Genomic DNA, 17458 nt, shown 5'->3' with positions numbered 1-17458 from the left:
TCATTTAACAAAAATTCCTGGGAAAACTGGAAAGCAGTTTGACAGAAACTAGGTATAAACCAGCATCTCATACCACATAACAACATAAGATCAAAACAAATAAGTGAATGAGACACAAATTAGGGTAATAGAACAAGTAAATTAGGGGAGCATGGAAAAATTTACCTGTCAGATCTATGGATAAGGGAAGAGTTTTATGACCAAACAAGAGATAGAGGGGATTATGAGAAGTAAAATGGATAAGTTTGTTTACATGAAGCTAAAAAAGCTTTCGCACAAGCAAAATTAATGCAGCCAAAATTAGAAGGAAAACAAGAAACTGGGGGAAAATTTTTTGCAGCAAGTTTCTCTGATAAAGGCCTCATTTCTCAAATACAAAGAGAACTGAGTTGTTCCCCAATTGATAAATGGCCAAAGGATATGAATAGGCAGTTTTCAGAAGAAGAAATCAAAGCTATCAACAGTCACATAAAAATGTTATAAATCACTATTGATTAAAGACATGAAAATTAAAACAACTTTGAGGTACCATCCCATACCTATCAGATTGGCTAATATGACAGAAAAGAAAAATGACAAATTCGGGAGGAGATGTGGAAAAATTGGGACACTAATGTACTGCTGGTGGAGTTGTGAGCTGATCCACCCATTTTGGAGAGCAATTTGGAGCCATGCCCAAAAGGCAATAAAACTGTGCATACCCTTTGATGCACCAATACCACTTTGAGGTCTGTATCCCAAAGAGACCAAAGATAAGGGAAATGAACCAATTTGTGCAAAAATGTTTACAGCAGCTCTTTTTGAAGTGGCAAAGAAGTTGAAATTCAGGAGATACTCATTAATTGGAGAACGGCTGAACAAGTTGTAGTATGATTGTGATGGAATACTATTGTGCTCTAAGAAATGATGAGCAGGATGGTTTCAGAAAAACCTGAGGAGACTTACATGAACTCATGCAAAGTGAAATGAGTAGAACCAAGGGAACATTGTACATAGTAACAGCAATATTGTATTATGATCAACTAGGAAAGATTTAGCTATTCTGATCAAGACAATGACCCAAGACAATTCCAAAAGACCCACGATGGAAAATGTCATAAACCTTCAGAGAGAGAACTGAATGCATATCGAAGCATACTTTAAAAAAAAAACTTAATTTTTATTGTTTTATTTTGTTTGTATTTTCTTTTGCAACATGGCTAATACGGAAATATATTTTGCATGACTTCATGTGTATAATCGAAATTAAACTGCTTCCCTTCTCAAGGAGGGGGAAGGACAGAAGGGAGGCAGGACATGTGGAACTCAAAATTTTAAAATGACTGAAAAATTTTTTCTGAGTGTAATTGGGAAATGTTTAATGAAATACAGAAAAATAAATTAAGAAAAAAAAGAAAAAATCTTAATTGGTTGGTGACATCAGTCTCTTTAGAGAGCTTCCTTTTTTACTCCTCAAAAGTACTTCATAGTACTACTCAAAAGACACTTTGTGTCTTCAGAATTTCATTCCTGAAAGTTTTTCCACCTATGCTGACTTCCTACAATTTAGTCCATGGGATCCTAATTCCTTTGAACCCTTTAAATATACTTTTTCCAGATCTATGATGAATGTTAGACTATGCCTAGGCTTTGCCTTGGGAACCAGCATTTGGGCTTATGTCAGTGATGACTACGATGACTTTTAAAGTTTAGATTTCACAACTAGGCACAAAGGATACATTTAAAAATACAGTTGATAGCAGTTTAAGCTTCTGCTTACAAAAACTGTACAGTTCACAGATTAAAGATTATATATTCATACAGTCAGTCACACAAAACTCAGTTAAAGAAAAGGCTAAAACAATATTTGGGAAGTTAAAGCAATGACAAAATAACTGAGATTTATGCAGTGCTTCTTCAAAGTTTACAAAGCAGAGCGCTTTGCACATTTAATTTAAGTTCGTGGAAAGAATGAATGAATACAAAGTACTTTTTGTTCATGCTCACATAAGAACACAATTTGCCCCATGAAGCAAATAGGACAAGGATTATTATCCCTATTTTACAAATGAGCTAAGAGAGGTCATAGGATCATAGGATCATAGCTCTAGAGCTCAGACAGACCTTGGAGCTCATCCAGTACAATCACCTCATTTTACATATAAGGTACTTGTCCAAGGTCACACAGATATTAAGTGTACAGCTCCTGTTCAATATTCTTACTGCTGTTCTGCTTTGGTTAAGGAGTTATAGCAAAGATGCCTCAGGACCTTGTTTCTTTAACAGAAATAGCTAAATAGGGGCAGCAAGGTGGCACAGTGGATAGAGCACTGGCACTGGAGTCAGCAGGACTGGAGTTCAAATCCGGCCTCAGACACAGAATACTCACTAGATGTGTGACTCTGGGCAAGTCACTTAACCCCAACTGCCTCACCAAAAAGAAAAAAAAAGAAATAGCTAAATAAATGTTCGAGTCATTCACTAACCTGGCTGTCAGCTTTGGAGAAGTGGCTATTGAAGCAAATATCTTGATCATGGCCATTTTGCAGAGGTCAGCAGCAGAACCTAAAAAAGGAAGAGCATCCTGTTTGGTTTGTTTGTTTTTTATCAGTGAGGGAAAGAAGTACACCTCCCTGACCATCAGTTTCTTCTAGCTCCTTCCTCACCCTCACCCTTATGGCTGAGTTCAACATGACTCCCAGACTAGTCCAGACCATTTATTCCTGGACCCTTGTAGTCTGCAGGTCTTTTCTTCCAGCTGAGACAGTGTTCTGTTAAGTCAGGGCACATTATCCACTCCCGTCTCCTAAGCATCTTTCCTAGACTATGAACATAGCTTTTGCACGTACCTTTCCTTAACAGATATTCAGAGACAATCTGCTTTGTGTTGCTTTCTGTACAATGCTGCAGGCCCATTTTTCTTAGTAATAGTTGTTTTAAGTTAGCTGAGAAGAGGATAGTGTCTCTTTTTCTCTCTTTCTTTATGAGAGTGGAAAGCCCTTATTATCTTGGGTGTCCTCTCTGGAAGGCCTTGCTGAAGCTTTTCTTGATACCTTAATTCTAGTGGGAAGTGCACACTGGCTGGTGTATGCTATCTTGGGCCAAAGGTCTACTGTTTACTGATGCGATGATGCTATTTTTATTTATATCATATATAGCGGGTTCTCTTCTCCCTTTTTTGGAGTGGTCTAAGTCACCAGTCCTGATGCTGATGTGGAAATCTGAACATGTGCAAGTATGTTCTGCCTGCTTCTGCTACTCATCATTGGTTTGAGTCTGTCCAAGTGGTTGCTCACCATAACTCTGTGGGAATACTATATTGCTGCCTCTCAGCTCTCTCGCTTTCTTTCTTGTTTCAAAGCCTGAACTATTCTAAGTTGCATGCAGGAGAGTTAGGTGGGGGAACAGTGCAAGCTTTACCCCACACCTCGCCCCACAGAGCCAGAAATCTAGGCAAGCCTGTACCTGTGGTGAGACTGCCTTTCTTTTTTTATGTTTTCTTTTCCAATGAAGTGACTAAGTAGCACCAAATCCAGATGACCTTGTGAATTTCAGAAGGTCACGAGGTCCTGGATAGCCAGTAAGGCAGCAGCTTCAGTGCCCCCAAAAGTGGCAAACTGATGTTACAGAAGCAGCAGGAATGGGCTAGTGCCAAAGGTATAGTAAACATCGAAGAATATGGGGTCACCAGAAAAGTTCATGGCCCACACCTGGATTTTGATAGGATGGTATAGTAGAGGTGAAACATGAAGTGGTTAGTTAACAGAACTGCCAAGTAATACTATGTCTTTTTTTTATTTAAATTTTTTTTATTTTTTCCATACGCTTTTGAGTTGAAAAGTTTTCTCCCTTTTCCTCCCCCCCACCCTCCCCAAGACGGCGCACAATCTGATATAGGCTTTACATTTACATACCCTTAAACATATTTTCACATTAGTGAAGCTGTAAGTAAAAATTAAAACCAATAGGAGGAGCCATCAGAAAGATGAAACAAAACTCAACAGAAGGTAAAAATAAGTGAGAGCGATTCGACTTCCATAGTTCTTTCTTTGAATGTGAACAGCATTATCCATCCCGAGGCCTCTGGAAGTGTCTTAGATACTTGTAATGCTGAGAAGGGTTCAGTTTAACATTCTTAGTCATTGCATAACATGGCTGTTATTGTGTACAAAGTCCTCTTGGTTCTACTCACTTCATTCAGCATCAGACCATATAAGTCTTCCCAGGTTTTTCTGAAGCCAGCCTGTTCATCATTTCTTACAGCACAATAGTATTCCACTACATTCATATACCACAACTTGCTCAGCCATTCCCCAATTGATGGGCATCCTCTCAATTTCCAATTCTTTGCCACCACAAAAAGAGCTGCTATGAATATTTTTGTACATGTGGGTCCTTTTCCCATTTTTGATCTCTTTGGGATATAGCCCTAGAAGTGCTATTGCTGGATCAAAGGGTATGCACATTTTTGTAGCCCTTTGGGCATAGTTCCAAATTGTTCTCCAAAATGGTTGGATCATTTCACAACTCCACCAACAATGTATTAGTGTTCCAATTTTCCCACATCTCTCCAACATTTATCATTTTCCTGTTTTGTCATGTTGGCCAATCTGATAGGTGTGATGTGGTACCTCAGAGTTGTTTTGATTTGCATTTCTCTAATCAATAACGATTTAGAGCATTTTTTCATATGACTATAGATGGCTTTAATTTCTTCATCTGAGAACTGTCTGTTCATATCCTTTGACCATTTATCAATTGGGGAATGGCTTGTGTTCTTATAAATTTGTCTTAATTCTCTATATATTTTAGAAATGAGGCCTTTATCAGAGAGACTGGTTGTAAAAATTCTTTCCCAATTTTCTACCTTCCTTCTAATCTTAGTTGCATTGGCTTTGTTTGTGCAAAAACTTTTCAATTTAATGTAATCAAAATTATCCATTTTGCTTTTCATAATGTTCTCTATCTCCTGTTTGGTCATGAATTCTTCTGTTCTCCATAGATCTGATAGGTAAACTATTCCTTGTTCTCCCAGTTTACTTATGGTATCAGCCTTTATATCTAAGTCATGAACCCATTTTGACTTTATTTTGGTATATGGTGTGAGATTTGGGTCTATGCCTAGTTTCTGCCATACTCTTTTCCAGTTTTCCCAGCAGTTTTTTTCAAAGAGTGGGTTCTTATCCCAGAAGCTGGGGTCTTTGGGTTTATCAAATAATAGATTACTATAGTCATTGACTACTGTGTCTTGCATATTTAACCTATTCCACTGATCCACCTCCCTATTTCTTAGCCAGTACCAAGCAGTTTTGATGATTGCTGCTTTATAATACAATTTAAGATCTGGAATTGCTAGGCCACCTTCCCCTGCATTTCTTTTCATTAGTTCCTTTGATATTCTGGACCTTTTGTTTTTCCAAATGAATCTTGTTATTATTTTTTCTAACTCTATAAAATAATTTTTTGGTAGTTTGATTGGTATGGCACTGAATAAGTAAATTAGCTTAGGTAGGATTGTCATTTTTATTATATTAGCTCGCCTACCCATGAGCAACTGATGTTTTTCCAATTATTTAGATCTGATTTTATTTGTGTGAAAAGTGTTTTGTAATTGTGTTCATAGAGTTCCTGGGTTTGTTTCAGGAGGTAGACTCCTAAATATTTTATAATGTCTACAGTAAGTTTAAATGGGATTTCTCTTTCTATCTCTTGCTGTTGGGCTTTGTTGGTAATATATAGAAATGCTGATGATTTATGTGGGTTTATTTTATAGCCTGCAACTTTGCTAAAGTTGTTTATTATTTCAAGTAGTTTTTTACTTGATTCTCTAGGATTCTCTAAGTATATCATCATGTCATCTGCAAAGAGTGATAGCTTTGTTTCTTCTTTGCCTATTCTAATGCCTTCAATTTCTTTTTCTTCTCTTATTGCTAAAGCTAAGGTTTCCAGTACAATATTGAATAACAGTGGTGATAATGGACATCCTTGTTTCACCCCCGATCTTATTGGAAATGCTTCTAGCCTGTCCCCATTACATATAATGCTTGCTGAAGGTTTTAGATAGATGCTATTTATTATTTTAAGGAAGACTCCATTTATACCTATGCTTTCTAGTGTTTTTAATAGGAATGGGTGTTGTATTTTATCAAAAGCTTTTTCTGCATCTATTGAGATGATCATGTGGTTTCTGTTGGTTTTGTTGATATGCTCAATGATGCTGATAGTTTTCCTAATATTGAACCAACCCTGCATTCCTGGTGTAAATCCTACCTGGTCATAGTGTATTACTCTTTTGATAAGTTGCTGCAATCTATCTTGCTAATATTTTGTTTAAAATTTTTGCATCTATATTCATTAGAGAAATTGGTCTATAATTTTCTTTCTCTATTTTGACTCTTCCTGGTTTAGGTATCAACACCATATTTGTATCATAAAAAGAATTTGGTAAGACTCCTTCTTCACCTATTTTCCCAAATAGTCTATATAGTATTGGAATTAATTGTTCTTTAAATGTTTGATAGAATTCGCATGTAAATCCATCTGGCCCTGGAGATTTTTTCCTAGGGAGTTCATCAATGGCTTGTTCAATTTCTTTTTCTGAGATGGGGTTATTTAAGTATTTTACTTCCTCTTCGGTTAATCTGGGCAATTTATATTTTTGTAAATATGTATCCATTTCACTAAGATTGTCAAATTTGTTGGCATATAGTTGGGCAAAATAATTCCTAATTATTGTTTTAATTTCCTCTTCCTTGGTGGTAGCTTCGCCCTTTTCATTCTTGATACTAGTAATTTGGTTTTCTTCTTTCTTTTTTTTAATTAAATTAACCAAAGGCTTATCTATTTTATTGGTTTTTTCATAAAACCAGCTCTTAGTTTTATTTATTAGTTCAATAGTTTTCTTAATTTCAATTTTATTAATTTTTCCTTTAGTTTTCAATATTTCTAATTTGGTGTTTAGTTGAGGATTTTTAATTTGTTCTTTTTCTAGTTTTTTTAGTTGTATGCCCAATTCATTAATCTCCTCTTTTTCTATTTTATTTATGTAAGCATTTAGAGATATAAAACTTCCCCTAAGAACTGCTTTTGCTGCATCCCATAGGTTTTGGTATGTTGTCTCATTATTGTCATTCTCTTGAATGAAATTATTGATTGTTTCTATGATTTGTTGTTTGACCCAATCATTTTTTAGGATTAGATTATTTAGTTTCCAATTATTTTTTAGTCTATCTTTCCATGGCCCTTTATGACATATAATTTTTATTGCATCATGATCTGAAAAGGATGCATTTAATATTTCTGCCTTTCTGCTAATACTATGTCTTGATGAGCTTAGATTATAACTTGGCTATAAGATGAGTTTCTGACTCCTGTTTAAATTGTTCTACAATGGTATGATTCTCTTATGCTTATCATTGCTTTCTGTGGGGGAAAAAGACCAGTTTTGTACCTGATTCATATGATACCAACTGGGTGCCTCTTTTGCTGTCTCTTCCCTTTTGGGAAATCGTGGACTATAGCCCCAAACAGAATTGTCCCTGGAGTAGCTGTGGTAGTGGTGATAAGCAAATGAATGTGAGAACTGGGAACCTTATTAAGAAGTCAGGCAACTTCAGAGCAATGAACTCTGAGCAAACCTTGATGGCAGGTAAAAAACCTGGCAGACGTTGCCAGCCTGTGGCTTAAGCAAAGCTAAAGCTACTCTGTTTGACACAGACTAATACAATTAGGATTTAGAACTGGAAGACATCTTAAATTATAAGAGAGAAAACTTGGGCCCAGAGGAGTTAGGTGCTCACGGTCTAGTGCTTGGAGCCATCCTTGAAATACTGTGCTCATTCCACAATATCATATTTCTTCTTCTTCTTCTTCTTTTTTTTTTTTTAGGCAATTGGGGTTACGTGACTTGCCCAGGGTCACACAGCTAGTAAGTGTTAAGTGTTTGGTCTGAGATCAGATTTGAACTCAGGTCCTCCTGACTTCAGGGCCGGTGCTCTATCCACTGCGCCACCTAGCTGCCCCCACAATATCATATTTCTAACAACTTTCTAACAACTCATTGTCCTTCTTAACCTCACAGGCAGAGGAGAAAGTGGAGGAAATTGGGCTCTAGCTAAGTTGGTTTTATTTTATGCCATCAAACCAATATTGCCTTATTTCCAGAAAAATCATAAGTCAATTCCCTGATGGTTTCTTCCACTCACCATCTCTATGACTTCCCAGCCCCAAACCCCCACTGGTACAATGGGACAATGAGTATGTCCCAGAACCTCTCAAAGCCTCAGTCTCTCCTGAGCTATAAAATGGAGATAAGAATAAATATTTGTATTACTTTCCTCACAAGGATGTTTTAGGAAAAGCATTTTGTAAACCTTAAGGTGTTATATAAGTGAGATTTATTATTTCTCTTCAGAAGTCACAACCTTTAATTGGAAGATGCATGTAAGTATAACTTGTGCAACCAAGTCCTGTGGTTTTTTGCCCAGGGCTTCCCACTCCCTGGAAATGCTTTCTTCTGGTGGTGGCCATTGTCCCCCAATGAACCAACTATGATGGGTAGCACTTCATAGATTTGGTAAATCTGCACAGGTTTTCTGTCGTGTCCTGGATACATCCTTTCCAGGAAGATGACCCCTCAGCTAATTGGCCACATGCCCCTTTGTCACCAAGCACCAACATGGCACTTGTCTCCTTTGGGTAATAACTGCTGGCATTTGTGGCCATCCCTTGTTGTTCTATGGAACATAGGAAGCTGCTTTTTCCTCAAGAAGTCTGCAGCCCTTTGTGGGAATACTTTCATTCCTGTTGTATAGCTCCCAAGTTTTTCTTCTTCCTCTCCCCTTCATAACGTTTATTAAGCAGACTCATGACCCTGGCTTCAATTCCCTTTTCCTTATAACACTTTTATTCTTAGCTTTCTTAAATTATTTTTTTTCTATCCTAGAAAGTCTTCATCTTTCCTAATATGTCAATGGAGATGGGAATTCTGCAAGGCCTTTTATCATGTCAAGTAAAAAGATCAGTTTTACAGGAAAATGATAAATATTGGAGAAGATGTGGGAAAATTGGAACACTAATGCATTATTGGTGGAGTTGTGAACTGATCCAAACATTCTGGAGAGGAACTTGGAACTATGCCCAAAGGGCTATAAAAATGTGCATACCCTTTGACCCAGCAATAGCACTTCTAGGGCTGTATCCTTAAAGAGATCATAAAAACAGGAAAAGGACCCACATGTACAAAAATATTTATAGCAGCTCTTTCTGTGGTGGCCAAGAATTGGAAATTGAGGGGATGCCCATCAATTGAGGAATGGCTGAACAAGCTGTGGTATAGGAATGTAATGGAATACTATTGTGCTATAAGAAATGATGAGCAGGTGGACTTCAGAAAAACCTGGACTTACATGAACTCATGCTGAGTGAAGTGAGCAGAGCCAAAAGAACATTGTACACAGTAACAGCCACATTGTGTGCTGACTAACTTTGATAGACTTAGCCCTTCTCAGCAATGCAAGGATCTAAGACATCTCCAAAAGTCTCATGATGGAAAATGCTATCCACATCCAGAGAAAGAACTATGGAGTTTGAATGAAGATTGAAGCATACTATTTGCTCTTTTTTTCCTTGTTTTGTTTTCTTTCCTCTTTCTTGCGGTCCCTCCTATTGGTTCTAACTCTTCCTTACAACATGATTAATGTGAAAATATGTTCAATAGGAACGTATATGTAGAGCCTATATCAGATTGCATGATGTCTTAGGGAGGGAGGGGGAGAAAAATTTAAAACTCAAAAGCTAGAGAAGAGATTGTTGAAAACTAAAAACAAAGTAATTTAAAAAAGAGATCAGTTTGCGCCTAAAAAATGTATAGTGTATTCTAACAGTCATGCCAACTTTTCCCATTTTAGAGGTCCAGACAATCTAGCATTGGCTGTGGAGGCCTATGTGACGTCTTTGTTTCATTGCTTTGAAATGTTCTTATGCCTTATCACTAGGGTTGTATATTCCAGGTGTTCAAGTGCCTTCAGGTACCACTTTTGTGACTGGTCACACCTTAATGTTTAATTTTTTTACAGGGTTTTATTGGGCCATTCCTTTGGTAGTGGGAATTACTGACTCATGATGCTTATTTTTAAAATGAAAATTTTATTTTATTTTCAACAAAGATCAGCTTTCTCTCCCTCCCATTTCCTCCTCTCATTCCCTATTAAGAAAGTAGAAAAAACAAAACCCCTGTTACAAACACTTACAGTAAACTGAAATAAATTTTCACATTGGCCATGTCTTCAAAATACACGTCTCAGTCTGCACTTTGAGTCCATTACCCCTCTGTCAGGAGTTTGGCAACATGTTTCATCAAGAGTACTCAAGCATCGTTGTTAGTTAGGTGGCCATCATCATTTGTGGCTGCCCTTGAAATGTTCCAGTCAACTGACTTTCCTGCCATCTGTTAGATGCTACTGCCTCTCAGTGACGTGGCACTCGGGCTAGTGCTCCTAAGTGTCATGATCTCAGGCTACAGAGATTAGATCGCTAAGCTGCCCAAGTGCTAATGGTCAGTAATCGGCACTAGTTTGATAATCAAGAAATGGAACCACGAGGGACTATTTGCTAGAGTAGCTAAACTCACTCAGCTCTTGTTGACTGTTTGTTGCAGTTAGCATCTATTGGCTTGAACATTTTTTGTAAGATTTTAAAAAGTCACATTCTAAAAACTGTTGACAAGGCAATCAAAACAGGCATTTAAGAGAAGTCACAAATACACTGGAAAGCACTATCAGAGAAGTAGAGTATATTAGCAAACTCATACCCACAGAGAAATTAATTTAGCTATGTTTTACTATAACGGACCTGGCAAATTCAAGGAGTAGGAATTAATGGTGATTGTTTTACCTTGGACCACAAAGTTTACTGCCTGTCTTTCTGCCTGAGTCCTCAGTCGGTAATCTTTTGCATAAATATTTGGCAGGGGTCTTCTGCGTCCCATGATGGAAACCACATATCCTTTGGTTTTATGAAAGAGAAAACAGGCACAATGGATAGGTAAATCGGAAGTAGAGTAAGTACATGAAATACAGACACATTCGTGTGCTTGTATGCTACACAGTAGGGTATGGGGCCAGAAGGGACCTTAGCGATCATTTAGTCAACCCTTTATTTTACAGGTAAGGAAACTAATGTCCGAAGAGGGGAACGGATGAATTTAATCACTTCTATCCTGTTCCTCTTTGTTAGTTTTTTTAATTGTTGGGAAGTCCATCCTTACGTCACATCTACATTCGACTCAGCAGTGCCTACCCACCGCTCTTAATATGTCTGTAGAACAAGTATAACCTTCATTTACATGCTAGCCTTTCAAATACTTGCAGACATCTATCATGTCCTCCTTAAATCTTCCCTTCTCTAGGCAAAATGTTCCCAGTATTTTAACCATTCCCCAAATGGCATGATCTCGATCTCAAGGCCCTTTGCCATACTGGTTATCCTTTTCTGAATGTTCGTGAGCTCCCATGGGTTCAATTATCATCTCTATGCAGATGATTTCCAGATGTATGTATCTAGCCCTAGTCTATGACCTGAACTTCTTCAGTCATGCATCAGCAACTACCTTCTGGATGTCTCAAACTGACTGTTCTGTAGGCATCTAAACTCTACATGATCAAAACAGAACTCGTTATCTTTCCCTTGAAACTCTCCCCTCTACTGACCTTCCCTGTTACTTTTGAGGGCACTACAACTCTCCCAGCAACCTTGGTGGCATCTTCAACTTATACTCACCCCACATATCCAATCCACTGCTAATACTTGTCATTTCTACCTTCACAATATCTCTCAGATATGCCCCCTTCTGCACTCACATAGCTGCCTCATCAGTTCATGCCTGCCTCCCCTCATACCTCGATCATTGTAGTAACCTTTTGGTTTGTCACTCAGTTTTAAGTCTCTGCCCGATTCAGTCCATCCTCCACTTATTGCCAAGATGATTTAAAAAAAAAATCAATTCTCAAACTTTTTGATTTCAGGACCCCTTTTACACTCTGAAAAATTATAGAAGACACTCTGAAGAGCTCTCATTTGTGTAGGTGACATCTATCAATACTCATCATATCAGAAATGACAACATCTTAGTATTGTTATGAAAATCATTTTGGGCTGGCTCTATCACACCTGTCTATGTTATGTGTCTTCTCCTCTACCACAGGATTGGGGCCGCTTTGGTCTCACCTTTGTGGACTTTTGCAAACTGGTTGCATAAATTGCTGTCTTTTCATTGACTTGGAGGTCTTTGGAAAAGTTCTAGGCAAATAATAAGGAGATTGCCTGAGGCAACAAGAATGATCCCATAGCTAATTGGAATTTTGGTCTGGCCCCTACCCCATTTTCCTGACCTGCAGATAGAAAGTTTTTCCTTGTACTGCAAAAAAGTAACCAGTAACAGCATGCCCCAGGGATGCATAGAAGCCAATTATAAACAATCACAGGAAGATGTTGGAAATGCTCTTCAAAAATCAAAAACGTTTCCTGAGAAATGATTACTGTTGCATTTCCTCAGGAAACCAATTTTATAACACTGAACTTTCTTTACGATGAGTGATAATAGCAACTGCAAATCTGAAATTTTATTTCCCCCATGATTTGTGGTAAAGGGTAATTTCTATACTTATGGCCATTGGCTTTACAGCTGGAAGGGAGACCATCTATTCCAAACCTCTCCTTTTAAAGATGAGGAAAGTAAGGCCCAGAGAGGTTTGTGACTTACTAAATGTCACCCAAGGCATAAGCAGCAGAGCAGGGATTCAAACCCAGGATGCCTAACTCCAAAGCCGGCATCCTTTCCACTATCACGTGCTACCTCTCTTTCTCTGAAAACATTTTTAAAATTCTGAACATGACAAACACCAAACAAAATGAGCATTGCCATATATGCTACAGATAGAAGGAGGGGTTTATACTTAAATTGCGAATCTCAATCATGTAGTTTTCAATACATAATATTCAAAGCTGATCTGCTTGCCTGTGATTTCTTCAAGCCTTCTCTCTCATGAAGAATGGTCTAATTGCCTCACAGAGGCTTTGGAGCTAGAAGTCATCTTAAAGGCATCTATACAGTTTAGCCCCTCATTTTATGGATAAACACAACAAAGACCATAGAGGTAGAGTGACTCGTACTCAAACCTCAGTCTTCTGTTATCTCCAAGGCTCTTTCCACTATACTATAACTGCTTCCTCATACGTGTAAATTTTGGGGACATTATGGATAAGAAGATCCTAACCTTCAAAGCTATGTTAAAATGGAATTCCTTACACTGGCAAGCAATTATCTTTCCATCAGTGGAGATATTTGAGAAGAGGCTGGACGGTGATCTGAAAAGGATTCTGTAGAAAGGACTTGTCCATTGGGCTGAGAGATGCCCTGTTTGCCCTTACAAAATAGAGCTAGGAGTACTGGGAGGTTAAGAGTCATAGAGTAGCAGACTTCAGGTCAAGGTAAGAAAAAACATTTCTAACGGTAAACGCTATCCAAAAGTGGAATTAGCTACTCTGTGATGTAGGTGTTCCTCATCACTGGAGGGATCCACCAATGATTCTGAATTAAGATCCAAGTGAGAGCTAACAAACAAAAGTGCCAGCCTGGGTTGGTATCTGGGTTTCTTTAGCGCAACAAAATTTAAGGGGTTGAGACAAAAGTGAGAAAGCAGTTAACAAAAACGATGATGTAGGATGTAGAGGCAAGATATGAGGCAGACCAGGAACTGACAGCAGGTTCATCCTGTACTCCTAAAGCTTCAGCTTTTAATGTATGTGTACCCTATTTCTGTCAGGTGTTGACACACTATCATGGTTCTAGGAAAGATCTGCCAGTCCCCTTCCTGACGGAAGCCTATGAGCTCATTCACTTATTCATTCAACAAAAACATATTAAATACCCATTATGTACAAAGCATTTTGATAAAAACCAGGAAAAATAGAGTCCCTGTTTTCTAGGGACTTATCACATAATAAAGGGATAAAATATAAACATAATTATATATACAGCATTAGATAACAGGCATATTAGAAAGATACAAAGTGGTGCATGAGGTTAGAGGGGGAAATTTCCTGAAGGAAGTGTCATTTGAATTGGACTTCAAAGATTTTGTAGGAATTCAATGGGTAAAGAAAGAGAGGTAAGATATGAGCACAAGCAACAGTGGGGAAGTAGAAAGAAGCATGCCATGTTTGGTTCACGTTTATTTGTGACACGCATCAGAGCAGAGAAGCAGCAACATAAACTCTGTTATTATTGAGAAAGAGTAGGAAGACAGGGAAGTGGAAAGTTTTAATTACCTTTGTGGTGGCACTGCATGATTGTTTCCCGGGTAAAGTCATGGATTTTCTTGTATTTCTGGAGAAAACTCTCTATAAACTGACTGGCTTGAAGAGCAGTTACTCCAAGGCAAGTAGCAAGTCGTTCTTTGCCTTAATTATTAATAAAGAACAAAGAAGGAGAAGACTTAAATGGCATCTCACATACAATGATGATGGGCCTGTTCACTAGTCAGGGCAAGAACCATTCTATTTATTCAGAAATTGGATTTTGTTCATTCTCAACTGTGTGTCAAGAAGCAGATCATTTGATGATTACAAATTACTTTGGGCTCACCTTAGTCCAAAAATTATGGAAGCCTAAAATAATAGATCATCTCTAAAGTCTCTTTCAGCTCATACACTATGATCCTCCATGATCCCATAGGAATTCAAATGGAAAAAAAAAGACTAACATTGAATTACAATGCCTTCTCATACATACTGATAAAAATGTTGTTCTTAAAGGGGTCTTAGGAAGTCATAAATGGGTAGTCTCTTTCAAAGGAGGATTAAGGCCTAAACTGATTATATGACTTATACCATATGTCTTGAAATAACTGATGAATGGAGTTAGGGCTAGAAAAGAGATCTCTTAAATCTCAGACCAAATGATCTGCTTCTTAGACACACAACTGAGAATGAACAAAACACAATTTCATTTTTCAAGGTCTTTGTACTTAATTAAGACTACGAAATCTTCATGAAAAAGTTATAATTTATTTTGCTACATTTTTGAGATTCCATTTCCTATGCCTATTAATGTTTCTACCTATTTAATGTCCATTACTCCTAGTGAGATCTTGGTACTCTGAAAGAAAATTCAGTCATTTATCACAATGTACTATCACTCATGGCACAGAGTTGGTCCTCCAAGATACTAGGTTCACACAGATTAGGTCTGATCCTTGGAGCCTGATCTGTGAGTTTCTCTCTTTGATTTGCTACTTTCATCTGGAGTACTACTAGAAAATCGTTAAATATACTCATATTTAACTCATACTCATAAATAACTCACATCTAGGTTTACTAAATATAGGTAACAAGGTCCCCACCTCTTAATCAGGCATTCTGACCCCTTTTAAATAAATATCATATATCAGACAGTCTTGGTGTCACCCTAAAAAAATATGCATAAGATTCACAGGATTTTCAGTACAGATACAATGACACATAAAGTGAATGAGAATGGTATAGTGGCAAGAGTGCTGGATTTAAATCAAGAGGACTTTGGTTCAAATCCCAGTTCTTCCAATTATTATATGACCTTAAGCAAGTCATTTAACTAGGTCTCAGTTTCCCTATCTGTAAAATGAGGGTGTCAGGCCAAATGACCTCTGAGGTCTCTTTCAGCTCTAAATCTATGAAAACATTTAAATAGCCCATCAGCTGAGCCCTAGAAAAGAACTGACCTTGGGGTTGCTATTGGGGCTTACAACCTGATATTCTAAAGGGTCATAAAAACTGTAGTTGGATATTGTGGCTTAGACTTCCTTTAGACAGTAAATATACTCTGGGGTCTGTTTCATATGCAATTTTCTTCCCATCTAATGTTATCACTGGACATTTCATTGGCCTTGTTGTCCAAGTAGGACACTGTGCAGAAATGATGTAGATGATCCTTTCCTGCCCCCCTCAAGAATCATTATGCATGAGGAAATCCACATTGCTCTGGAAGGTCTGACCTCTACCCCCCCCAATTTAATATTTTATTTTCACCCAATTACACGTAAAAATAATTTTTAATGTTTGTTTTTAAAAATTGAGTTCCAAATTCTCTCCCTCCCTTCCCCTCATTGAGAAGGCAAGCAATTTGATATAGGTTATACATATGCAGTTACGCAAAACACATTTCCATGTTAGTCATATTGCGAAAGAAAACACAGACAAAAAAAACCCAAGAAAAATAAAGAAAGTAAAGAAAAAGCATGCTTTAATATGCATCCAAACTCCATCAGTTCTTTCTCTGGAGATGGATAGTATTTTTCATTATAAGCGCTCCAGAATTGGATCACTGTATTGCTGAGAATACCTACGTCATTCACAGTTGATCATCATATAATATTGTTGTCACTATATATAATATTCTCCTGGTTCTGCTCACTTTACTTTGCATCAGTTCATGTAAGTCCTTCCAGGTTTTTCTGAGAGCATTCTGCTCATCATTTTTTTTTTAGGCAGTTGGGGTTAAGTGACTTGGCCAGGGTCACACAGCTAGTAAGTGTCAAGTGTTTGGTCTGAGGCCAGATTTGAACTCAGGTCCTCCTGACTTCAGGGCTGGTGCTCTATCCACTGCGCCACCTAGCTGCCCCCACTGCTCATCATTTCTTAAAGCACAATAGTATTCCATCACAATCATATATAACAATCTGTTTATCCATTCCTCCAATTGATAGATATCCCCTCAATTTCCAATTCTTTATCACTAAAAGAGCTGCTTTATATATTTTTGTACATGTAGGTGATTTTCCTTTTTTTTTTTTATCTCTTTGGGATATAGACCGATGAGTGGTACTGCTTGGTCAAAGGGTATACATGCATTTTATAGCCCTTTGGGTGTAGTTTCAAATTGCTCTACAATTGAATCAGTATACAACTTCACCAACAGTGCATTAGCATCTCAATTTCCCCACATTCTTTGACCATTTATCAATTGAGGAACGACTCATTTCTATAAATTTGACTCAGCTTTCTATATATTTTAGAAATATGGTCTTTAATCAGAGAAACTTGCTATAAAATTTTTTTCAGTTACGATTCCTAACTGTATATTTCCTTCCTTCCTATTTTCCCCGTTTATCCTGTTTCTCTCTCTTTTCACCCTGTCCATTCTCAAAAGTGTTCTGTTTCTGATTTTTACCTCTCCCAATCTGCCCTCCTTTCTATTGCCCCCCCCCCTTCTCTAATCCCCTTCCTCTCCTACTTTCCTGTAGGGTGAGATAGATTTTTATGCCCAACTAAGTATGTATGTTATTCCTTCTTTGAGCCAATTCTAATGACAGTAAATTTCATATGCTCCCCCCACCTCTCCCTTCTTCCCTTCCACTAAAAAATCTCTTTTGCACCTCTTTTATGTCAGATAATTTACCTCGTTCTTTCAGTCTGAAAATGGCCAAGCAGAAATTTACACATT

At 37.7% G+C, this 17458-nt stretch overlaps 1 protein-coding gene across 1 annotated transcript in view; it reads right to left on the bottom strand.

Annotated features, from left to right (window-relative positions):
* Positions 1-17458, bottom strand: part of POLN (DNA polymerase nu) — a 329088-nt gene that overhangs the window by 46680 nt on the left and 264950 nt on the right. Inside the window, exons 18-20 of the mRNA XM_078148556.1 lie at positions 14308-14439; positions 10873-10983; positions 2466-2544 (exon numbers count right to left, since the gene is read on the bottom strand). Coding sequence (XP_078004682.1) covers positions 2466-2544; positions 10873-10983; positions 14308-14439 — 322 coding nt within the window. The remainder of the gene's footprint in view (positions 1-2465; positions 2545-10872; positions 10984-14307; positions 14440-17458) is intronic.

This window comes from Phascolarctos cinereus, unplaced genomic scaffold (assembly GCF_003287225.1).
Source record: "Phascolarctos cinereus isolate Bilbo 61053 unplaced genomic scaffold, phaCin_HiC Scaffold_9;HRSCAF=440, whole genome shotgun sequence".
NCBI classification, from domain to species: domain Eukaryota; kingdom Metazoa; phylum Chordata; class Mammalia; order Diprotodontia; family Phascolarctidae; genus Phascolarctos; species Phascolarctos cinereus.
This window is presented reverse-complemented; position numbering and strand designations above follow the sequence as displayed.